Source organism: Heptranchias perlo, chromosome 10 (genome assembly GCF_035084215.1).
Source record: "Heptranchias perlo isolate sHepPer1 chromosome 10, sHepPer1.hap1, whole genome shotgun sequence".
NCBI lineage: Eukaryota > Metazoa > Chordata > Chondrichthyes > Hexanchiformes > Hexanchidae > Heptranchias > Heptranchias perlo.
The window spans coordinates 78,235,627-78,261,647 of NC_090334.1; the positions used below are offsets into that span (position 1 = coordinate 78,235,627).

General features: G+C 40.1%; 1 protein-coding gene across 1 annotated transcript in view; it reads left to right on the forward strand.

Annotated features, from left to right (window-relative positions):
* Positions 1–21,603, forward strand: part of LOC137326792 (uncharacterized) — a 65,254-nt gene extending 43,651 nt beyond the window's left edge. Inside the window, exons 7-15 of the mRNA XM_067992187.1 lie at positions 11,125–11,313; positions 12,684–12,737; positions 13,686–13,739; positions 15,305–15,784; positions 16,184–16,384; positions 17,028–17,081; positions 19,497–19,685; positions 20,567–21,046; positions 21,368–21,603. Coding sequence (XP_067848288.1) covers positions 11,125–11,313; positions 12,684–12,737; positions 13,686–13,739; positions 15,305–15,784; positions 16,184–16,384; positions 17,028–17,081; positions 19,497–19,685; positions 20,567–21,046; positions 21,368–21,603 — 1,937 coding nt within the window. The remainder of the gene's footprint in view (positions 1–11,124; positions 11,314–12,683; positions 12,738–13,685; positions 13,740–15,304; positions 15,785–16,183; positions 16,385–17,027; positions 17,082–19,496; positions 19,686–20,566; positions 21,047–21,367) is intronic.
* Positions 21,604–26,021: the final 4,418 nt, after the last annotated feature.

A 26,021-nucleotide genomic window follows, 5' to 3' on the forward strand; every position in this document is an offset into this window, starting at 1 on the left:
CTCCGCTGATATTAACTCCGCTGATATTAATTCCGCTGCTGGAATTAACTCCACTGATATTAACTCCTCTGGTATTAACTCCGCTGATATTAATTCCACTGATATAAACTCCGCTGATATTAACTCCACTGCTGGTATTAACTCCACTGATATTAACTCCGCTGGTTTTAACTCCATTGTTATTAACCCCGCTGCTGGTATTATCTCCGCTGCTGGTATGAACTCCACTGATATTAATTCCGCTGCTGATATTAACTCCGCTGCTGGTATTAACTCCGCTGATATTAAGTCCGCTGGTATTAACTCTGCTGATATTAACTCCGCTGCTGGTATTAACTCCGCTGATATTAATTCCGCTGCTGATATTAACCCAACTGCTGGTATTATCTCCACTGATATTAACACCACAGATATTAACTCCGCTGGTATTAACTCCGCTGGTATTAACTCCGCTGATATTAACTCCACTGCTGGTATTAACTCCGCTGGTATTAACTCCACTGATATTAATTCCGCTGCTGATATTAACTCCGCTGGTATTAACTCTGCTGATATTAGCTCGACTGATATTAACTCCGCTGGTTTTAACTCCAGTGTTATTAACTACGCTGCTGGTATTAATTCCGCTGCTGATATTAACTCCGCTGGTGTTAACTCCGCTGATATTAACTCCACTGGTATTAACTCCGCTGATATTAATTCCACTGGTATTAACTCCACTGGTATTAACTCTGCTGTTATTAACTCCACTGGTATTAACTCTGCTGATATTAACTCCACTGGTATTAACTCCGCTGATACTAACTCCACTGATATTAACTGCACTGATATTAACTCCGCTGATATTAACTCCGCTGATATTAATTCCACTGATATTAACTCCACTGATATTAACTGCACTGTTATTAACTCTGCTGATATTAACTCTGTTGATATTAACTCCACTGGTATTAACTCCGCGGATATTAACTCCACTGATATTAACTCCACTGATATTAACTTCACTGATATTAGCTCCGCTGATATTAACTCCGCTGATATTAATTCCGCTGCTGGAATTAACTCCACTGATATTAACTCCGCTGGTATTAACTCCGCTGATATTAATTCCACTGATATAAACTCCGCTGATATTAACTCCACTGCTGGTATTAACTCCACTGATATTAACTCCGCTGGTTTTAACTCCATTGTTATTAACCCCGCTGCTGGTATTATCTCCGCTGCTGGTATGAACTCCACTGATATTAATTCCGCTGCTGGAATTAACTCCACTGGTATTAACTCCACTGGTATTAACTCTGCTGTTATTAACTCCACTGGTATTAACTCTGCTGATATTAACTCCACTGGTATTAACTCCGCTGATACTAACTCCACTGATATTAACTGCACTGATATTAACTCCGCTGATATTAACTCCGCTGATATTAATTCCACTGATATTAACTCCACTGATATTAACTGCACTGTTATTAACTCTGCTGATATTAACTCTGTTGATATTAACTCCACTGGTATTAACTCCGCGGATATTAACTCCACTGATATTAACTCCACTGATATTAACTTCACTGATATTAGCTCCGCTGATATTAACTCCGCTGATATTAATTCCGCTGCTGGAATTAACTCCACTGATATTAACTATGCTGGTATTAACTCCGCTGATATTAATTCCACTGATATAAACTCCGCTGATATTAACTCCACTGCTGGTATTAACTCCACTGATATTAACTCCGCTGGTTTTAACTCCATTGTTATTAACCCCGCTGCTGGTATTATCTCCGCTGCTGGTATGAACTCCACTGATATTAATTCCGCTGCTGATATTAACTCCGCTGCTGGTATTAACTCCGCTGATATTAAGTCCGCTGGTATTAACTCTGCTGATATTAACTCCGCTGCTGGTATTAACTCCGCTGATATTAATTCCGCTGCTGATATTAACCCAACTGCTGGTATTATCTCCACTGATATTAACACCACAGATATTAACTCCGCTGGTATTAACTCCGCTGGTATTAACTCCGCTGATATTAACTCCACTGCTGGTATTAACTCCGCTGGTATTAACTCCACTGATATTAATTCCGCTGCTGATATTAACTCCGCTGGTATTAACTCTGCTGATATTAACTCGACTGATATTAACTCCGCTGGTTTTAACTCCAGTGTTATTAACTACGCTGCTGGTATTAATTCCGCTGCTGGTATTAACTCCACTGATATTAATTCCGCTGCTGATATTAACTCCGCTGGTATTAACTCCGCTGATATTAACTCCACTGGTATTAACTCCGCTGATATTAATTCCACTGATATTAACTCCGCTGATATTAACTCCGCTGATATTAACTCCACTGTTATTAACTATGCTGATAGTAACTCCGCTGATATCAACTCCACTGATATTATCTCCACTGATATTAACTCTGCTGCGAGTAACTCCACTGATATTAACTCCACTGGTATTAACTCCACTGGTATTAACTCTGCTGTTATTAACTCCACTGGTATTAACTCTGCTGATATTAACTCCACTGGTATTAACTCCGCTGATACTAACTCCACTGATATTAACTGCACTGATATTAACTCCGCTGATATTAACTCCGCTGATATTAATTCCACTGATATTAACTCCACTGATATTAACTGCACTGTTATTAACTCTGCTGATATTAACTCTGTTGATATTAACTCCACTGGTATTGACTCTGCTGATATTAACTCCACTGGTATTAACTCCGCTGATATTAACTCCACTGATATTAACTCCGCTGATATTAACTCCACTGATATTAGCTCCGCTGATATTAACTCCGCTGATATTAACTCCGCTGATATTAACTCCGCTGATATTAACTCCACTGGTATTAACTCTGCTGATATCAACTCCACTGATATTAACTCTGCTGCCAGTAACTCCACTGATATTAACTCCACGGGTATTAACTCCGCTGATATTAACTCCGCTGATATTAACTCCACTGGTATTATTAACTCTGCTGATAATAACTCCACTGATATTAACTCCACTGATATTAACTCCGCTGATATTAACAGTGCTGATAGTAACTCCGCTGATATTAACTCCACTGATATTAACTCCACTGATATTAACTCCACTGGTATTAACTCCACTGATATTAGCACCGCTGATATTAACTCCGCTGATATTAATTCCGCTGCTGGTATTAACTCCACTGATATTAACTCCGCTGGTATTAACTCCGCTGATATTAACTCCACTGCTGGTATTAACTCCACTGATATCAATTCCACTGATATTAACTCCACTGGTATTAACTCCGCTGCTGGTATTAACTCCACTGATATTAACTCCGCTGGTATTAAGTCAGCTGATATTAACTCTGCTGATATTAACTCCACTGCTGGTATTTACTCCACTGATATTAACACCACAGATATTAACTCCGCTGGTATTAACTCTGCTGATATTAACTCCACTGATATTAACTCCGCTGGTATTAACTCCGCTGATATTAACTCCGCTGCTGCTATAAAATCCGCTGATATTAACTCCGCTGATATTAACTCCACTGTTATTAACTATGCTGATAGTAACTCCGCTGATATTAACTCCACTGATATTATCTCCACTGATATTAACTCTGCTGCGAGTAACTCCACTGATATTAACTCCACTGGTATTAGCTCCACTGGTATTAACTCTGCTGTTATTAACTCCACTGGTATTAACTCTGCTGATATTAACTCCACTGGTATTAACTCCGCTGATACTAACTCCACTGATATTAACTCCACTGATATTAACTCCGCTGATATTAACTCCGCTGATATTAATTCCACTGATATTAACTCCACTGATATTAACTGCACTGTTATTAACTCTGCTGATATTAACTCTGCTGATATTAACTCCACTGGTATTGACTCTGCTGATATTAACTCCACTGGTATTAACTCCGCTGATATTAACTCCACTGATATTAACTCCGCTGATATTAACTCCACTGATATTAGCTCCGCTGATATTAACTCCGCTGATATTAACTCCGCTGATCTTAACTCCGCTGATATTAACTCCACTGGTATTAACTCTGCTGATATCAACTCCACTGATATTAACTCTGCTGCCAGTAACTCCACTGATATTAACTCCACTGGTATTAACTCCGCTGATATTAACTCTGCTGCTAGTAACTCCACTGATATTAACTCCACTGGTATTATTAACTCTGCTGATAATAACTCCACTGATATTAACTCCACTGATATTAACTCCGCTGATATTAACAGTGCTGATAGTAACTCCGCTGATATTAACTCCACTGATATTAACTCCACTGATATTAACTCCACTGGTATTAACTCCACTGATATTAGCACCGCTGATATTAACTCCGCTGATATTAATTCCGCTGCTGGTATTAACTCCACTGATATTAACTCCGCTGGTATTAACTCCGCTGATATTAACTCCACTGCTGGTATTAACTCCACTGATATCAATTCCACTGATATTAACTCCACTGGTATTAACTCCGCTGCTGGTATTAACTCCACTGATATTAACTCCGCTGGTATTAAGTCAGCTGATATTAACTCCGCTGATATTAACTCCACTGCTGGTATTTACTCCACTGATATTAACACCACAGATATTAACTCCGCTGGTATTAACTCTGCTGATATTAACTCCACTGATATTAACTCCGCTGGTATTAACTCCGCTGATATTAACTCCGCTGCTGCTATAAAATCCGCTGGTATTAACTCCACTGATATTATTTCCGCTGCTGATATTAACTCCGCTGTTATTAAGTCAGCTGATATTAACTCCGCTGATATTAACTCCACTGCTGGTATTTACTCCACTGATATTAACACCACAGATATTAACTCCGCTGGGATTAACTCTGCTGATATTAACTCCACTGATATTAACTCCGCTGGTATTAACTCCGCTGATATTAACTCCGCTGCTGGTATAAAATCCGCTGGTATTAACTCCACTGATATTAATTCCGCTGCTGATATTAACTCCGCTGGTATTAACTCTGCTGATATTAACTCCACTGATATTAACTCCGCTGGTTTTAACTCCACTGTTATCAACTCCGCTGCTGGTATTAACTCCGCTGATATGAACTCCGCTGGTATTAACTCCGCTGATATTAACTCCGCTGATATTAACTCTGCTGATATTAACTCCGCTGGTATTAACTCTGCTGATATTAACTCTGCTGATATTAACTCCACTGGTATTAACTCCGCTGCTAGTAACTCCACTGATATTAGCTCCAATGATATTAACTCCACTGGTATTAACTCTGCTGATATTAACTCCACTGGTATGAACTCTGCTGATATTAACTCCACTGGTATTAACTCCGCTGATATTAACTCCACTGATATTAACTCCGCTGGTATTAACTCCGCTGATATTAACTCCACTGATATTAATTCCGCTGCTGATATTAACTCCGCTGGTATTAAATCTGCTGATATTAACTCCACTGATATTAACTCCGCTGGTTTTAACTCCACTGTTATTAACTCCGCTGCTGGTATTAACTCCGCTGCTGGTATTAACTCCGCTGATATTAATTCCACTGCTGATATTAACTCCGCTGCTGGTATTAACTCCGCTGATATTAACTCCGCTGGTATTAACTCCGCTGATATTAACTCCACTGATATTAACTCCGCTGATATTAACTCCACTGATATTAACTCCGCTGATATTAACTCTGCTGGTATTAACTCTGCTGATATTAACTCCACTGGTATTAACTCTGCTGATATGAACTCCACTGGTATTAACTCCGCTGATATTAACTCCACTGATATTAACTCCGCTGATATTAACTTCACTGATATTAGCTCCGCTGATATTAACTCCGCTGATATTAATTCCGCTGCTGGAATTAACTCCACTGATATTAACTCCGCTGGTATTAACTCCGCTGATATTAACTCCGCTGCTGGTATGAACTCCACTGATATTAATTCCACTGATATAAACTCCGCTGATATTAACTCCACTGCTGGTATTAACTCCACTGATATTAACTCCGCTGGTTTTAACTCCACTGTTATTAACCCCGCTGCTGGTATTATCTCCGCTGCTGGTATTAACTCCGCTGATATTAATTCCGCTGCTGATATTAACTCCGCTGCTGATATTAACTCCGCTGATATTAATTCCGCTGCTGATATTAACCCAACTGCTGGTATTATCTCCACTGATATCAACACCACAGATATTAACTCCGCTGGTATTAACTCCGCTGGTATTAACTCCGCTGATATTAACTCCACTGCTGGTATTAACTCCGCTGGTATTAACTCCACTGATATTAACTCCGCTGGTTTTAACTCCACTGTTATTAACTCTGCTGCTGGTATTAACTCCGCTGATATTAATTCCGCTGCTGATATTAACTCCGCTGCTGGTATTAACTCCGCTGCTGGTATTCACTCCGCTGATATTAACTCCGCTGGTATTAACTCCGCTGATATTAACTCCACTGATATTAACTCCACTGATATTAACTCCGCTGATATTAACTCCACTGATATTAACTCCGCTGATATTAACTCTGCTGGTATTAACTCTGCTGATATTAACTCCACTGGTATTAACTCTGCTGATATTAACTCCACTGGTATTAACTCCGCTGATATTAACTCCACTGATATTAACTCCGCTGATATTAACTTCACTGATATTAGCTCCGCTGATATTAACTCCGCTGATATTAATTCCGCTGCTGGAATTAACTCCACTGATATTAACTCCGCTGGTATTAACTCCGCTGATATTAACTCCGCTGCTGGTATTAACTCCACTGATATTAATTCCACTGATATAAACTCCGCTGATATTACCTCCACTGCTGGTATTAACTCCACTGATATTAACTCCGCTGGTTTTAACTCCACTGTTATTAACCCCGCTGCTGGTATTATCTCCGCTGCTGGTATTAACTCCGCTGATATTAATTCCGCTGCTGATATTAACTCCGCTGCTGGTATTAACTCCGCTGATATTAAGTCCGCTGGTATTAACTCTGCTGATATTAACTCCGCTGCTGGTATTAACTCCGCTGATATTAATTCCGCTGCTGATATTAACCCAACTGCTGGTATTAACTCCGCTGATATTAACTCCGCTGGTATTAACTCCGCTGATATTATCTCCACTGATATTAACTCTGCTGCGAGTAACTCCACTGATATTAACTCCACTGGTATTAACTCCAATGGTATTAACTCCGCTGATACTAACTCCACTGATATTAACTCCACTGATATTAACTCCGCTGGTATTAACTCCACTGCTGGTATTAACTCCACTGATATTAACACCACAGATATTAACTCCGCTGGTATTAACTCCACAGATATTAACTCCACTGATATTAACTCCGCTGGTATTAACTCCGCTGCTGGTATTAATTCCGCTGCTGGTATTAACTCCACTGATATTAATTCCGCTGCTGATATTAACTCCGCTGGTATTAACTCCGCTGATATTAACTCCGCTGGTATTAACTCCGCTGATATTAATTCCACTGATATTACCTCCGCTGATACTAACTCCGCTGATATTAACTCCACTGTTATTAACTCTGCTGATAGTAACTCCGCTGATATTAACTCCGCTGGTTTTAACTCCACTGTTATTAACCCCGCTGCTGGTATTATCTCCGCTGCTGGTATTAACTCCGCTGATATTAATTCCGCTGCTGATATTAACTCCGCTGCTGGTATTAACTCCGCTGATATTAAGTCCGCTGGTATTAACTCTGCTGATATTAACTCCGCTGCTGGTATTAACTCCGCTGATATTAATTCCGCTGCTGATATTAACCCAACTGCTGGTATTAACTCCGCTGATATTAACTCCGCTGGTATTAACTCCGCTGATATTATCTCCACTGATATTAACTCTGCTGCGAGTAACTCCACTGATATTAACTCCACTGGTATTAACTCCACTGGTATTAACTCCGCTGATACTAACTCCACTGATATTAACTCCACTGATATTAACTCCGCTGGTATTAACTCCACTGCTGGTATTAACTCCACTGATATTAACACCACAGATATTAACTCCGCTGGTATTAATTCCACAGATATTAACTCCACTGATATTAACTCCGCTGGTATTAACTCCGCTGCTGGTATTAACTCCACTGATATTAACGACGCTGGTATTCAGTCAGCTGATATTAACTCCGCTGATATTAACTCCACTGCTGTTATTAACTCCACTGATATTAACACCACAGATATTAACTCCGGTGGTATTAACTCTGCTGATATTAACTCCACTGATATTAACTCCGCTGGTATTAACTCAGCTGATATTAATTCCGCTGCTGGTATTAACTCCGCTGATATTAATTCGGCTGCTGATATTAACTCCGCTGGTATTAACTCTGCTGATATTAACTCCACTGATATTAACTCCGCTGGTATTAACTCCACTGATATTAATTCCGCTGCTGATATTCACTCCGCTGCTGATATTAACTCCACTGGTATTAACTCCGCTGATATCAACTCTGCTGATATTAACTCCACTGGTATTAACTCCGCTGCTGCTAACTCCACTGATATTCGCTCCACTGATGTTAACTCCACTGGTATTAACTCTGCTGATATTAACTCCACTGGTATTAACTCTGCTGATATTAACTCCACTGGTATTAACTCCGCTGACATTAACTCCACTGATATTAACTCCGCTGATATTAACTCCACTGATATCAGCTCCGCTGACATTAACTCCGCTGATATTAATTCCGCTGCTGGTATTAACTCCACTGATATTAACTCCGCTGGTATTAACTCCGCTGATATGAACTCCGCTGCTGGTATTAACTCCACTGATATTAATTCCACTGATATTAACTCCGCTGGTATTAACTCCGCTGCTGGTATTAACTCCACTGATATTAACTCCGCTGGTATTAAGTCAGCTGATATTAACTCCGCTGATATTAACTCCACTGCTGGTATTAACTCCACTGATATTAACACCACAGATATTAACTCCGCTGGTATTAACTCTGCTGAATTTAACTCCACTGATATTAACTCCGCTGGTATTAACTCCGCTGCTGGTATTAACTCCACTGATATTAACTCCGCTGGTATTAAGTCAGCTGATATTAACTCTGCTGATATTAACTCCACTGATTATTAACTCCGCTGGTATTAACTCAGCTGATATTAATTCCGCTGCTGGTATTAACTCCGCTGGTGTTAACTCCACTGATATTAACTCCACAGATATTAACTCCGCTGGTATTAACTCAGCTGATATTAATTCCGCTGCTGATATTAACTCCGCTGGTATTAACTCCACTGATATTAATTCCGCTGCTGATATTAACTCCGCTGGTATTAACTCTGCTGATATTAACTCCACTGATATTAACTCCGCTGGTATTAACTCCACTGATATTAATTCCGCTGCTGATATTAACTCCCCTGCTGGTATTAACTCCACTGATATTAACACCACAGATATTAACTCCGCTGGTATGAACTCTGCTGATATTAACTCTGGTGATATTAACTCCGCTGGTCTTAACTCCGCTGATATTAACTCCGCTGCTGGTATTAACTCCGCTGGTATTAACTCCACTGATATTAATTCCGCTGCTGATATTAACTCCGCTGGTATTAACTCTGCTGATATTAACTCCACTGATATTAACTCCGCTGGTTTTATCTCCACTGTTGTTAACTCTGCTGCTGGTATTAACTCCGCTGCTGGTATTAACTCCGCTGATATTAATTCTGCTGCTGATATTAACTCCGCTGATATTAACTCCGCTGATATTAACTCTGGTGATATTAACTCTGCTGATATTAACTCCGCTGGAATTAACTCCGCTGGTGTTAACTCTGCTGATACTAACTCCGCAGCTGGTATTAACTCCGCTGATATTAATTCCGCTGCTGATATTAACTCCGCTGCTGGTATTAACTCCACTGATATTAACTCCGCTGGTATTAACTCTGCTGATATTAACTCCGCTGACATTAACTCTGCTGATATTAACTCCGCTGGTATTAACTCCGCTGGTATTAACTCCGCTGATATTAACTCCGCTGCTGGTATGAACTCCACTGATATTAATTCCACTGATATTAACTCCGCTGGTATTAACTCCGCTGCTGGTATTAACTCCACTGATTTTAACTCCGCTGGTATTAAGTCAGCTGATATTAACTCCGCTGATATTAACTCCGCTGCTGGTATTAACTCCACTGATATTAACACCACAGATATTAACTCCGCTGGTATTAACTCTGCTGATATTAACTACACTGATATTAACTCCGCTGGTATTAAATCCGCTGCTGGTATTAACTCCACTGATATTAACTCCGCTGGTATTAAGTCAGCTGATATTAACTCCGCTGACATTAACTCCACTGCTGGTATCAACTCCACTGATATTAACACCACAGATATTAACTCCGCTGGGATTAACTCTGCTGTTATTAACTCCACTGATATTAACACCACAGATATTAACTCCGCTGGTATTAACTCCGCTGACATTAACTCCACTGCTGGTATCAACTCCACTGATATTAACTCCGCTGATATTAACTACGCTGATATTAACTCTGCCGATATGAACTCCGCTGATATTAACTCCACTGATATTAACTCCGCTGGTATTAACTCCGCTGGTATTAATTCTGCTGCTGATATTAACTCCGCTGCTGGTATTAACTCCGCTGAAATTAACTCCGATGGTATTAACTCTGCTGATATTAACTCCGCTGATATGAACTCCGCTGATATTAACTCCGCTGGTATTAACTCCGCTGGTATTAACTCCGCTGCTGGTAATAACTCCACTGATATTAATTCCACTGATATTAACTCCGCTGGTATTAACTCCGCTGCTGGTATTAACTCCACTGATATTAACTTCGCTGGTATTAAGTCAGCTGTTATTAACTCCGCTGATATTAACTCCACTGCTGGTATTAACTCCACTGATATTAACACCACAGATATTAACTCCGCTGGTATGAGCTCTGCTGATATTAACTCCACTGATATTAACTCCGCTGGTATTAACTCCAAAGCTGGTATTAACTCCACTGATATTAACTCCGCTGGTATTCAGTCAGCTGATATAAACTCCGCTGATATTAACTCCACTGCTGTTATTAACTCCACTGATATTAACACCACAGATATTAACTCCGCTGGTATTAACTCTGCTGTTATTAACTCCACTGATATTAACTCCGCTGGTATTAATTCTGCTACTGGTATAACTCCACTGATATTAACTCCGCTGGTATTAAGTCAGCTGATATTAACTCCGCTGATATTAACTCCACTGCTGGTATTAACTCCACTGATATTAACACTACAGATATTAACTCCGCTGGTGTTAACTCTGCTGATATTAACTCCACTGATATTAACTCCGCTGGTATTAACTCTGCTGATATTAACTCTGGTGATATTAACTCCGCTGGTCTTAACTCCGCTGATATTAACTCCGCTGCTGGTATTAACTCCGCTGGTATTAACTCCACTGATATTAATTCCGCTGCTGATATTAACTCCGCTGGTATTAACTCTGCTGATATTAACTCCACTGATATTAACTCCGCTGGTTTTATCTCCACTGTTGTTAACTCTGCTGCTGGTATTAACTCCGCTGCTGGTATTAACTCCGCTGATATTAATTCTGCTGCTGATATTAACTCCGCTGATATTAACTCCGCTGATATTAACTCTGGTGATATTAACTCTGCTGATATTAACTCCGCTGGAATTAACTCCGCTGGTATTAACTCCGCTGATATTAACTCCGCTGCTGGTATGAACTCCACTGATATTAATTCCACTGATATTAACTCCGCTGGTATTAACTCCGCTGCTGGTATTAACTCCACTGATTTTAACTCCGCTGGTATTAAGTCAGCTGATATTAACTCCGCTGATATTAACTCCGCTGCTGGTATTAACTCCACTGATATTAACACCACAGATATTAACTCCGCTGGTATTAACTCTGCTGATATTAACTACACTGATATTAACTCCGCTGGTATTAAATCCGCTGCTGGTATTAACTCCACTGATATTAACTCCGCTGGTATTAACTCTGCTGATATTAACTCCACTGATATTAACTCCGCTGGTATTAACTCCACTGATATTAATTCCGCTGCTGATATTAACTCCCCTGCTGGTATTAACTCCACTGATATTAACACCACAGATATTAACTCCGCTGGTATGAACTCTGCTGATATTAACTCTGGTGATATTAACTCCGCTGGTCTTAACTCCGCTGATATTAACTCCGCTGCTGGTATTAACTCCGCTGGTATTAACTCCACTGATATTAATTCCGCTGCTGATATTAACTCCGCTGGTATTAACTCTGCTGATATTAACTCCACTGATATTAACTCCGCTGGTTTTATCTCCACTGTTGTTAACTCTGCTGCTGGTATTAACTCCGCTGCTGGTATTAACTCCGCTGATATTAATTCTGCTGCTGATATTAACTCCGCTGATATTAACTCCGCTGATATTAACTCTGGTGATATTAACTCTGCTGATATTAACTCCGCTGGAATTAACTCCGCTGGTGTTAACTCTGCTGATACTAACTCCGCAGCTGGTATTAACTCCGCTGATATTAATTCCGCTGCTGATATTAACTCCGCTGCTGGTATTAACTCCACTGATATTAACTCCGCTGGTATTAACTCTGCTGATATTAACTCCGCTGACATTAACTCTGCTGATATTAACTCCGCTGGTATTAACTCCGCTGGTATTAACTCCGCTGATATTAACTCCGCTGCTGGTATGAACTCCACTGATATTAATTCCACTGATATTAACTCCGCTGGTATTAACTCCGCTGCTGGTATTAACTCCACTGATTTTAACTCCGCTGGTATTAAGTCAGCTGATATTAACTCCGCTGATATTAACTCCGCTGCTGGTATTAACTCCACTGATATTAACACCACAGATATTAACTCCGCTGGTATTAACTCTGCTGATATTAACTACACTGATATTAACTCCGCTGGTATTAAATCCGCTGCTGGTATTAACTCCACTGATATTAACTCCGCTGGTATTAACTCTGCTGATATTAACTCCACTGATATTAACTCCGCTGGTATTAACTCCACTGATATTAATTCCGCTGCTGATATTAACTCCCCTGCTGGTATTAACTCCACTGATATTAACACCACAGATATTAACTCCGCTGGTATGAACTCTGCTGATATTAACTCTGGTGATATTAACTCCGCTGGTCTTAACTCCGCTGATATTAACTCCGCTGCTGGTATTAACTCCGCTGGTATTAACTCCACTGATATTAATTCCGCTGCTGATATTAACTCCGCTGGTATTAACTCTGCTGATATTAACTCCACTGATATTAACTCCGCTGGTTTTATCTCCACTGTTGTTAACTCTGCTGCTGGTATTAACTCCGCTGCTGGTATTAACTCCGCTGATATTAATTCTGCTGCTGATATTAACTCCGCTGATATTAACTCCGCTGATATTAACTCTGGTGATATTAACTCTGCTGATATTAACTCCGCTGGAATTAACTCCGCTGGTGTTAACTCTGCTGATACTAACTCCGCAGCTGGTATTAACTCCGCTGATATTAATTCCGCTGCTGATATTAACTCCGCTGCTGGTATTAACTCCACTGATATTAACTCCGCTGGTATTAACTCTGCTGATATTAACTCCGCTGACATTAACTCTGCTGATATTAACTCCGCTGGTATTAACTCCGCTGGTATTAACTCCGCTGATATTAACTCCGCTGCTGGTATGAACTCCACTGATATTAATTCCACTGATATTAACTCCGCTGGTATTAACTCCGCTGCTGGTATTAACTCCACTGATTTTAACTCCGCTGGTATTAAGTCAGCTGATATTAACTCCGCTGATATTAACTCCGCTGCTGGTATTAACTCCACTGATATTAACACCACAGATATTAACTCCGCTGGTATTAACTCTGCTGATATTAACTACACTGATATTAACTCCGCTGGTATTAAATCCGCTGCTGGTATTAACTCCACTGATATTAACTCCGCTGGTATTAAGTCAGCTGATATTAACTCCGCTGACATTAACTCCACTGCTGGTATCAACTCCACTGATATTAACACCACAGATATTAACTCCGCTGGGATTAACTCTGCTGTTATTAACTCCACTGATATTAACACCACAGATATTAACTCCGCTGGTATTAACTCCGCTGACATTAACTCCACTGCTGGTATCAACTCCACTGATATTAACTCCGCTGATATTAACTACGCTGATATTAACTCTGCCGATATGAACTCCGCTGATATTAACTCCACTGATATTAACTCCGCTGGTATTAACTCCGCTGGTATTAATTCTGCTGCTGATATTAACTCCGCTGCTGGTATTAACTCCGCTGAAATTAACTCCGATGGTATTAACTCTGCTGATATTAACTCCGCTGATATGAACTCCGCTGATATTAACTCCGCTGGTATTAACTCCGCTGGTATTAACTCCGCTGCTGGTAATAACTCCACTGATATTAATTCCACTGATATTAACTCCGCTGGTATTAACTCCGCTGCTGGTATTAACTCCACTGATATTAACTTCGCTGGTATTAAGTCAGCTGTTATTAACTCCGCTGATATTAACTCCACTGCTGGTATTAACTCCACTGATATTAACACCACAGATATTAACTCCGCTGGTATGAGCTCTGCTGATATTAACTCCACTGATATTAACTCCGCTGGTATTAACTCCAAAGCTGGTATTAACTCCACTGATATTAACTCCGCTGGTATTCAGTCAGCTGATATAAACTCCGCTGATATTAACTCCACTGCTGTTATTAACTCCACTGATATTAACACCACAGATATTAACTCCGCTGGTATTAACTCTGCTGTTATTAACTCCACTGATATTAACTCCGCTGGTATTAATTCTGCTACTGGTATAACTCCACTGATATTAACTCCGCTGGTATTAAGTCAGCTGATATTAACTCCGCTGATATTAACTCCACTGCTGGTATTAACTCCACTGATATTAACACTACAGATATTAACTCCGCTGGTGTTAACTCTGCTGATATTAACTCCACTGATATTAACTCCGCTGGTATTAACTCCGCTGATATTCATTCCGCTGCTGATATTAACTCCGCTGCTGGTATTAAATCCACTGATATTAACACCACAGATATTAACTCCGCTGATATTAACTCTGCTGCGAGTAACTCCATTGATATTAACTCCACTGATATTAACTCCGCTGATATTAACTCCATTGATATAAACTCCGCTGGTATTAACTCCACTGATATTAACTCCGCTGGTATTAACTCCACTGATATTAATTCCGCTGCTGATATTAACTCCGCTGGTATTAACTCTGCTGATATTAACTCCACTGATATTAACTCCGCTGGTTTTATCTCCACTGTTGTTAACTCCGCTGCTGGTATTAACTCCGCTGCTGGTATTAACTCCGCTGATATTAACTCCGCTGATATTAACTCTGGTGATATTAACTCCGCTGATATTAACTCCGCTGGAATTAACTCCGCTGGTGTTAACTCTGCTGATACTAACTCCGCAGCTGGTATTAACTCCGCTGGTATTAACTCCGCTGGTGTTAACTCTGCTGAGACTAACTCCGCAGCTAGTATTAACTCCGCTGGTATTAACTCCGCTGCTGCTAACTCCACTGATATTCGCTCCACTGATATTAACTCCACTGGTATTAACTCTGCTGATATTAACTCCACTGGTATTAACTCTGCTGATATTAACTCCACTGGTATTATCTCCGCTGATATTAACTCCACTGATATTAACTCCGCTGATATTAACTCCACTGATATCAGCTCCGCTGACATTAACTCCGCTGATATTAATTCCGCTGCTGGTATTAACTCCACTGATATTAATTCCACTAATATTAACTCCGCTGGTATTAACTCCGCTGCTGGTATTAACTCCACTGATATTAACTCCGCTGGTATTAAGTCAGCTGATATTAACTCCGCTGATATTAACTCCACTGCTGGTATTAACTCCACTGATATTAACACCACAGATATTAACTCCGCTGGTATTACCGCTGCTGAATTTAACTCCACTGTTATTAACTCCGCTGGTATTAACTCCGCTGCTGGTATTAACTCCACTGATATTAACTCCGCTGGAATTAAGTCAGCTGATATTAACTCCGCTGATATTAACTCCACTGCTGGTATTAACTCCACTGATATTAACGCCACAGATATGAACTCCGCTGGTATTAACTCTGCTGATATTAACACCACTGATTATTAACTCCGCTGGTATTAACTCAGCTGATATTAATTCCGCTGCTGATATTAACTCCGCTGGTATTAACTCCACTGATATTAATTCTGCTGCTGATATTAACTCCGCTGGTATTAACTCTGCTGATATTAACTCCACTGATATTAACTCCGCTGGTATTAACTCCACTGATATTAATTCCGCTGCTGATATTAACTCCCCTGCTGGTATTAACTCCACTGATATTAACACCACAGATATTAACTCCGCTGGTATTAACTCTGCTGATATTAACTCTGGTGATATTAACTCCGCTGCTGGTATTAACTCCGCTGGTATTAACTCCACTGATATTAATTCCGCTGCTGATATTAACTCCGCTGGTATTAACTCTGCTGATATTAACTCCACTGATATTAACTCCGCTGGTTTTATCTCCACTGTTGTTAACTCCGCTGCTGGTATTAACTCCGCTGCTGGTATTAACTCCGCTGATATTAATTCTGCTGCTGATATTAACTCCGCTGATATTAACTCCGCTGATATTAACTCTGGTGATATTAACTCCGCTGATATTAACTCCGCTGGAATTAACTCCGCTGGTGTTAACTCTGCTGATACTAACTCCGCAGCTGGTATTAACTCCGCTGATATTAATTCCGCTGCTGATATTAACTCCGCTGCTGGTATTAACTACACTGATATTAACTCCGCTGGTATTAACTCTGCTGATATTAACTCCGCTGATATTAACTCTGCTGATATTAACTCCGCTGCTGGCATTAACTCCGCTGATATTAATTCCGCTGCTGATATTAACTCCGCTGCTGGTATTAACTCCGCTGATATTAACTCCGATGGTATTAACTCTGCTGGTATTAACTCCGCTGGTATTAACTCCGCTGCTGGTAATAACTCCACTGATATTAATTCCACTGATATTAACTCCGCTGGTATTAACTCCGCTGCTGGTATTAACTCCACTGATATTAACTCCGCTGGTATTAAGTCAGCTGTTATTAACTCCGCTGATATTAACTCCACTGCTGGTATTAACTCCACTGATATGAACACCACAGATATTAACTCCGCTGGTATTAACTCTGCTGATATTAACTCCACTGATATTAACTCCGAAGCTGGTATTAACTCCGAACCTGGTTTTAACTCCACTGATATTAACTCCGCTGGTGTTAAGTCAGCTGATATTAACTCTGCTGCCAATAACTCCACTGATATTAACTCCACCGGTATTAACTCTGCTGATATTACCTCCACTGATATTAACTCCACTGATATTAACTCTGCTGCTAGTAACTCCGCTGATATTAACTCCGCTGATATTAACTCCGCTGGTATTAACTCCGCTGATATTAACTCCGCTGATATTATCTCCGCTGATATTAACTCCGCTGATATTAACTCCGCTGATATTAACTCTGCTGATATTAACTCCACTGGTATGAACTCCGCTGATATTAACTCCACTGGTTTCAACTCCGCTGGTATTAACTCCGCTGGTAGTAACTCCGCTGATATTAACTCCGCTGATATTATCTCCGCTGATATTAACTCTGCTGATATTAACTCCACTGGTCTTAACTTCGCAAGTATTAACTCCGCTGATATTAACTCCGCTGGTATTAACTCTTCTGATATTAACTCCACTGATATTAACTCCACTGATATTAACTCCGCTGATATGAACTCGGCTGATATTATCTCCGCTGATATTAACTCCGCTGATATTAACTCCGCTGATATTAACTCTGCTGATATGAACTCCACTGGTATTAACTCCACTGATATTAACTCCGCTGATATTAACTCCACTGTTATTAACTCTGCTGATATTAACTCCGCTGGTATTAACTCTGCTGATATTAACTCCACTGATATTAACTCCGCTGATATCAACTCCACTGATATTAACTCCATTGATATTAACTCTGCTGCTAGTAACTCCACTGATATTTACTCCACTGGTATTAACTCTGCTGATATAAACTCCACTGATATTAACTCTGCTGCTCGTAACTCCACTGATATTAACTCCACTGGTATTAACTCCGCTGATCTTAACTCTGTTGATATTAACTCCACTGGTATTAACTCTGCTGATATTAACTCCACTGGTATTAACTCCGCTGATATTAACTCCACTGATATTAGCTCCACTGATATTAACTCCGCTGGTATTAACTCCGCTGATATTAACTCCGCTGCTGGTATTAACTCCACTGATATTAATTCCACTGATATTAACTCCGCTGGTATTAACTCCGCTGCTGATATTAACTCCACTGAAATTAACTCCGCTGGTATTAACACAGCTGATATTAACTCTGCTGCCAATAACTCCACTGATATTAACTCCACCGGTATTAACTCTGCTGATATTAACTCCACTGATATTAACTCCACTGATATCAACTCTGCTGCTAGTAACTCCGCTGATATTAACTCCACTGATATTAACTCCACTAGTATTAACTTCGCTGATATTAACTCCACTGGTATTAACTCCACTGATATTAACTCCACTGGTATTACCTCCACTGGTATTAACTCCACTGGTATGAACTCTGCTGATATTAACTCCACTGGTATTAACTCCGCTGATATGAACTCCACTGATATTAACTCCGCTGATATTAACTCCACTGATATTAGCTCCGCTGATATTAACTCCGCTGATATTAATTCCGCTGCTGGTATTAACTCCACTGATTTTAATTCCGCTGGTATTAACTCCGCTGATATTAACTCCGCTGCTGGTATTAACTCCACTGATATTAATTCCACTGATATTAACTCCGCTGGTATTAACTCCGCTGGTATTAACTCCGCTGATGGTATTAACTCCACTGATATTAATTCCACTGATATTAACTCCGCTGGTATTAACTCCGCTGCTGGTATTAACTCCACTGATATTAACTTCGCTGGTATTAAGTCAGCTGTTATTAACTCCGCTGATATTAACTCCACTGCTGGTATTAACTCCACTGATATTAACACCACAGATATTAACTCCGCTGGTATGAGCTCTGCTGATATTAACTCCACTGATATTAACTCCGCTGGTATTAACTCCAAAGCTGGTATTAACTCCACTGATATTAACTCCGCTGGTATTCAGTCAGCTGATATAAACTCCGCTGATATTAACTCCACTGCTGTTATTAACTCCACTGATATTAACACCACAGATATTAACTCCGCTGGTATTAACTCTGCTGTTATTAACTCCACTGATATTAACTCCGCTGGTATTAATTCTGCTACTGGTATAACTCCACTGATATTAACTCCGCTGGTATTAAGTCAGCTGATATTAACTCCGCTGATATTAACTCCACTGCTGGTATTAACTCCACTGATATTAACACTACAGATATTAACTCCGCTGGTGTTAACTCTGCTGATATTAACTCCACTGATATTAACTCCGCTGGTATTAATTCTGCTACTGGTATAACTCCACTGATATTAACTCCGCTGGTATTAAGTCAGCTGATATTAACTCCGCTGATATTAACTCCACTGCTGGTATTAACTCCACTGATATTAACACTACAGATATTAACTCCGCTGGTGTTAACTCTGCTGATATTAACTCCACTGATATTAACTCCGCTGGTATTAATTCTGCTACTGGTATAACTCCACTGATATTAACTCCGCTGGTATTAAGTCAGCTGATATTAACTCCGCTGATATTAACTCCAAAGCTGGTATTAACTCCACTGATATTAACTCCGCTGGTATTCAGTCAGCTGATATAAACTCCGCTGATATTAACTCCACTGCTGTTATTAACTCCACTGATATTAACACCACAGATATTAACTCCGCTGGTATTAACTCTGCTGTTATTAACTCCACTGATATTAACTCCGCTGGTATTAATTCTGCTACTGGTATAACTCCACTGATATTAACTCCGCTGGTATTAAGTCAGCTGATATTAACTCCGCTGATATTAACTCCACTGCTGGTATTAACTCCACTGATATTAACACTACAGATATTAACTCCGCTGGTGTTAACTCTGCTGATATTAACTCCACTGATATTAACTCCGCTGGTATTAACTCCGCTGATATTCATTCCGCTGCTGATATTAACTCCGCTGCTGGTATTAAATCCACTGATATTAACACCACAGATATTAACTCCGCTGATATTAACTCTGCTGCGAGTAACTCCATTGATATTAACTCCACTGATATTAACTCCGCTGATATTAACTCCATTGATATAAACTCCGCTGGTATTAACTCCACTGATATTAACTCCGCTGGTATTAACTCCACTGATATTAATTCCGCTGCTGATATTAACTCCGCTGGTATTAACTCTGCTGATATTAACTCCACTGATATTAACTCCGCTGGTTTTATCTCCACTGTTGTTAACTCCGCTGCTGGTATTAACTCCGCTGCTGGTATTAACTCCGCTGATATTAACTCCGCTGATATTAACTCTGGTGATATTAACTCCGCTGATATTAACTCCGCTGGAATTAACTCCGCTGGTGTTAACTCTGCTGATACTAACTCCGCAGCTGGTATTAACTCCGCTGGTATTAACTCCGCTGGTGTTAACTCTGCTGAGACTAACTCCGCAGCTGGTATTAACTCCGCTGGTATTAACTCCGCTGCTGCTAACTCCACTGATATTCGCTCCACTGATATTAACTCCACTGGTATTAACTCTGCTGATATTAACTCCACTGGTATTAACTCTGCTGATATTAACTCCACTGGTATTATCTCCGCTGATATTAACTCCACTGATATTAACTCCGCTGATATTAACTCCACTGATATCAGCTCCGCTGACATTAACTCCGCTGATATTAATTCCGCTGCTGGTATTAACTCCGCTGGTATTAAGTCAGCTGATATTAACTCCGCTGATATTAACTCCACTGCTGGTATTAACTCCACTGATATTAACACCACAGATATTAACTCCGCTGGTATTACCGCTGCTGAATTTAACTCCACTGTTATTAACTCCGCTGGTATTAACTCCGCTGCTGGTATTAACTCCACTGATATTAACTCCGCTGGAATTAAGTCAGCTGATATTAACTCCGCTGATATTAACTCCACTGCTGGTATTAACTCCACTGATATTAACGCCACAGATATGAACTCCGCTGGTATTAACTCTGCTGATATTAACACCACTGATTAATAACTCCGCTGGTATTAACTCTGCTGATATTAATTCCGCTGCTGATATTAACTCCGCTGGTATTAACTCCACTGATATTAATTCTGCTGCTGATATTAACTCCGCTGGTATTAACTCTGCTGATATTAACTCCACTGATATTAACTCCGCTGGTATTAACTCCACTGATATTAATTCCGCTGCTGATATTAACTCCCCTGCTGGTATTAACTCCACTGATATTAACACCACAGATATTAACTCCGCTGGTATTAACTCTGCTGATATTAACTCTGGTGATATTAACTCCGCTGCTGGTATTAACTCCGCTGGTATTAACTCCACTGATATTAATTCCGCTGCTGATATTAACTCCGCTGGTATTAACTCTGCTGATATTAACTCCACTGATATTAACTCCGCTGGTTTTATCTCCACTGTTGTTAACTCCGCTGCTGGTATTAACTCCGCTGCTGGTATTAACTCCGCTGATATTAATTCTGCTGCTGATATTAACTCCGCTGATATTAACTCCGCTGATATTAACTCTGGTGATATCAACTCCGCTGATATTAACTCCGCTGGAATTAACTCCGCTGGTGTTAACTCTGCTGATACTAACTCCGCAGCTGGTATTAACTCCGCTGATATTAATTCCGCTGCTGATATTAACTCCGCTGCTGGTATTAACTACACTGATATTAACTCCGCTGGTATTAACTCTGCTGATATTAACTCCGCTGATATTAACTCTGCTGATATTAACTCCGCTGCTGGCATTAACTCCGCTGATATTAATTCCGCTGCTGATATTAACTCCGCTGCTGGTATTAACACCGCTGATATTAACTCCGATGGTATTAACTCTGCTGGTATTAACTCCGCTGGTATTAACTCCGCTGCTGGTAATAACTCCACTGATATTAATTCCACTGATATTAACTCCGCTGGTATTAACTCCGCTGCTGGTATTAACTCCACTGATATTAACTCCGCTGGTATTAAGTCAGCTGTTATTAACTCCGCTGATATTAACTCCACTGCTGGTATTAACTCCACTGATATGAACACCACAGATATTAACTCCGCTGGTATTAACTCTGCTGATATTAACTCCACTGATATTAACTCCGAAGCTGGTATTAACTCCGAACCTGGTATTAACTCCACTGATATTAACTCCGCTGGTGTTAAGTCAGCTGATATTAACTCTGCTGCCAATAACTCCACTGATATTAACTCCACCGGTATTAACTCTGCTGATATTAACTCCACTGATATTAACTCCACTGATATTAACTCTGCTGCTAGTAACTCCGCTGATATTAACTCCGCTGATATTAACTCCGCTGGTATTAACTCCGCTGATATTAACTCCGCTGATATTATCTCCGCTGATATTAACTCCGCTGATATTAACTCCGCTGATATTAACTCTGCTGATATTAACTCTGCTGATATTAACTCCACTGGTATGAACTCCGCTGATATTAACTCCACTGGTTTCAACTCCGCTGGTATTAACTCCGCTGGTATTAACTCCGCTGATATTAACTCCGCTGATATTATCTCCGCTGATATTAACTCTGCTGATATTAACTCCACTGGTCTTAACTTCGCAAGTATTAACTCCGCTGATATTAACTCCGCTGGTATTAACTCTTCTGATATTAACTCCACTGATATTAACTCCACTGATATTAACTCCGCTGATATGAACTCGGCTGATATTATCTCCGCTGATATTAACTCCGCTGATATTAACTCCGCTGATATTAACTCTGCTGATATTAACTCCACTGGTATTAACTCCACTGATATTAACTCCGCTGATATTAACTCCACTGTTATTAACTCTGCTGATATTAACTCCGCTGGTATTAACTCTGCTGATATTAACTCCACTGATATTAACTCCGCTGATATTAACTCCACTGATATTAACTCCACTGATATTAACTCTGCTGATAGTCACTCCGCTGATATTAACTCCACTGATATTATCTCCACTGATGTTAACTCTGCTGCTAGGAACTCCACTGATATTAATTCCACTGGTATTAACTCCGCTGCGAGTAACTCCACTGATATTAGCTCCACTGATATTAACTCCACTGGTATTAACTCTGCTGATATTAACTCCACTGGTATTAGCTCGCTGATATTAACTCCGCTGATATTAACTCCGCTGTTATTAACTGCGCAGATATTAACTCTGCTGATAGTCGCTCCGCTGATATTAACTCCACTGATATTAACTCCATTGATATTAACTCTGCTGCTAGTAACTCCACTGATATTTACTCCACTGGTATTAACTCTGCTGATATAAACTCCACTGATATTAACTCTGCTGCTCGTAACTCCACTGATATTAACTCCACTGGTATTAACTCCGCTGATCTTAACTCTGTTGATATTAACTCCACTGGTATTAACTCTGCTGATATTAACTCCACTGGTATTAACTCCGCTGATATTAACTCCACTGATATTAGCTCCACTGATATTAACTCCGCTGGTATTAACTCCGCTGATATTAACTCCGCTGCTGGTATTAACTCCACTGATATTAATTCCACTGATATTAACTCCGCTGGTATTAACTCCGCTGCTGATATTAACTCCACTGAAATTAACTCCGCTGGTATTAACTCCGCTGATCTTAACTCTGTTGATATTAACTCCACCGGTATTAACTCTGCTGATATTAACTCCACTGATATTAACTCCACTGATATCAACTCTGCTGCTAGTAACTCCGCTGATATTAACTCCACTGATATTAACTCCACTAGTATTAACTTCGCTGATATTAACTCCACTGGTATTAACTCCACTGATATTAACTCCACTGGTATTCCCTCCGCTGCTAGTAACTCCACTGATATTAGCTCCACTGATATTAACTCCACTGGTATTAACTCCACTGGTATGAACTCTGCTGATATTAACTCCACTGGTATTAACTCCGCTGATATGAACTCCACTGATATTAACTCCGCTGATATTAACTCCACTGATATTAGCTCCGCTGATATTAACTCCGCTGATATTAATTCCGCTGCTGGTATTAACTCCACTGATTTTAATTCCGCTGGTATTAACTCCGCTGATATTAACTCCGCTGCTGGTATTAACTCCACTGATATTAATTCCACTGATATTAACTCCGCTGGTATTAACTCCGCTGGTATTAACTCCGCTGATGGTATTAACTCCACTGATATTAACTCCGCTGGTATTAACTCCGCTGATATTAATTCCGCTGCTGATATTAACTCCGCTGGTATTAACTCTGCTGATATTAACTCCACTGATATTAACTCCGCTGGTTTTAACTCCACTGTTATTAACTCCGCTGCTGGTATTAACTCCGCTGCTGGTATTAACTCCGCTGATATTAATTCCTCTGCTGATATTAACTCCGCTGCTGGTATTAACTCCGCTGATATTAACTCCGCTGGTATTAACTCTGCTGATATTAACTCCGCTGCTGGTATTAACTCCGCTGCTGGTATGAACTCCGCTGATATTAATTCCGCTGCTGATATTAACTCCGCTGCTGGTATTAACTCCGCTGATATTAACTCCGCTGGTATTAACTCCGCTGATATTAACTCGACTGATATTAACTCCACTGATATTAACTCCGCTGATATTAACTCCACTGATATTAACTCCGCTGATATTAACTCTGCTGGTATTAACTCTGCTGATATTAACTCCACTGTTATTAACTCCGCTGCTGGTATTAATTCCGCTGCTGATATTAACTCCGCTGGTATTAACTCTGCTGATATTAACTCCACTGATATTAACTCTGCTGGTTTTAACTCCACTGTTATTAACTCCGCTGCTGGTATTAATTCCGCTGCTGGTATTAACTCCGCTGATATTAATTCCGCTGCTGATATTAACTCCGCTGCTGGTGTTAACTCTGCTGATATTAACTCCGCTGCTGGTATTAACTCCGCTGCTGGTATTAACTCCGCTGATATTAATTCCGCTGCTGATATTAACTCCGCTGCTGGTATTAACTCCGCTGATATTAACTCCGCTGGTATTAACTCCGCTGATATTAACTCCGCTGATATTAACTCCACTGTTATTAACTCCGCTGATATTAACTCCGCTGGTATTAACTCCACTCATATTAACTCCACTGATATTAACTCCACTGATATTAACTCCACTGATATTAACTCTGCTGATAATAACTCCGCTGATATTAACTCCACTGATATTATCTCCACTGATATTAACTCTGCTGCTAGTAACTCCGCTGATATTAACTCCACTGTTATTAACTCCACTGTTATCAACTAGAACATAAGAACATAAGAAATTGGAGCAGGAGTAGGCCAATCGGCCCCTCGAGCCTGCTCCGCCATTCAATAAGATCATGGCTGATCTGATCCCAACCACAAATCTAAAGA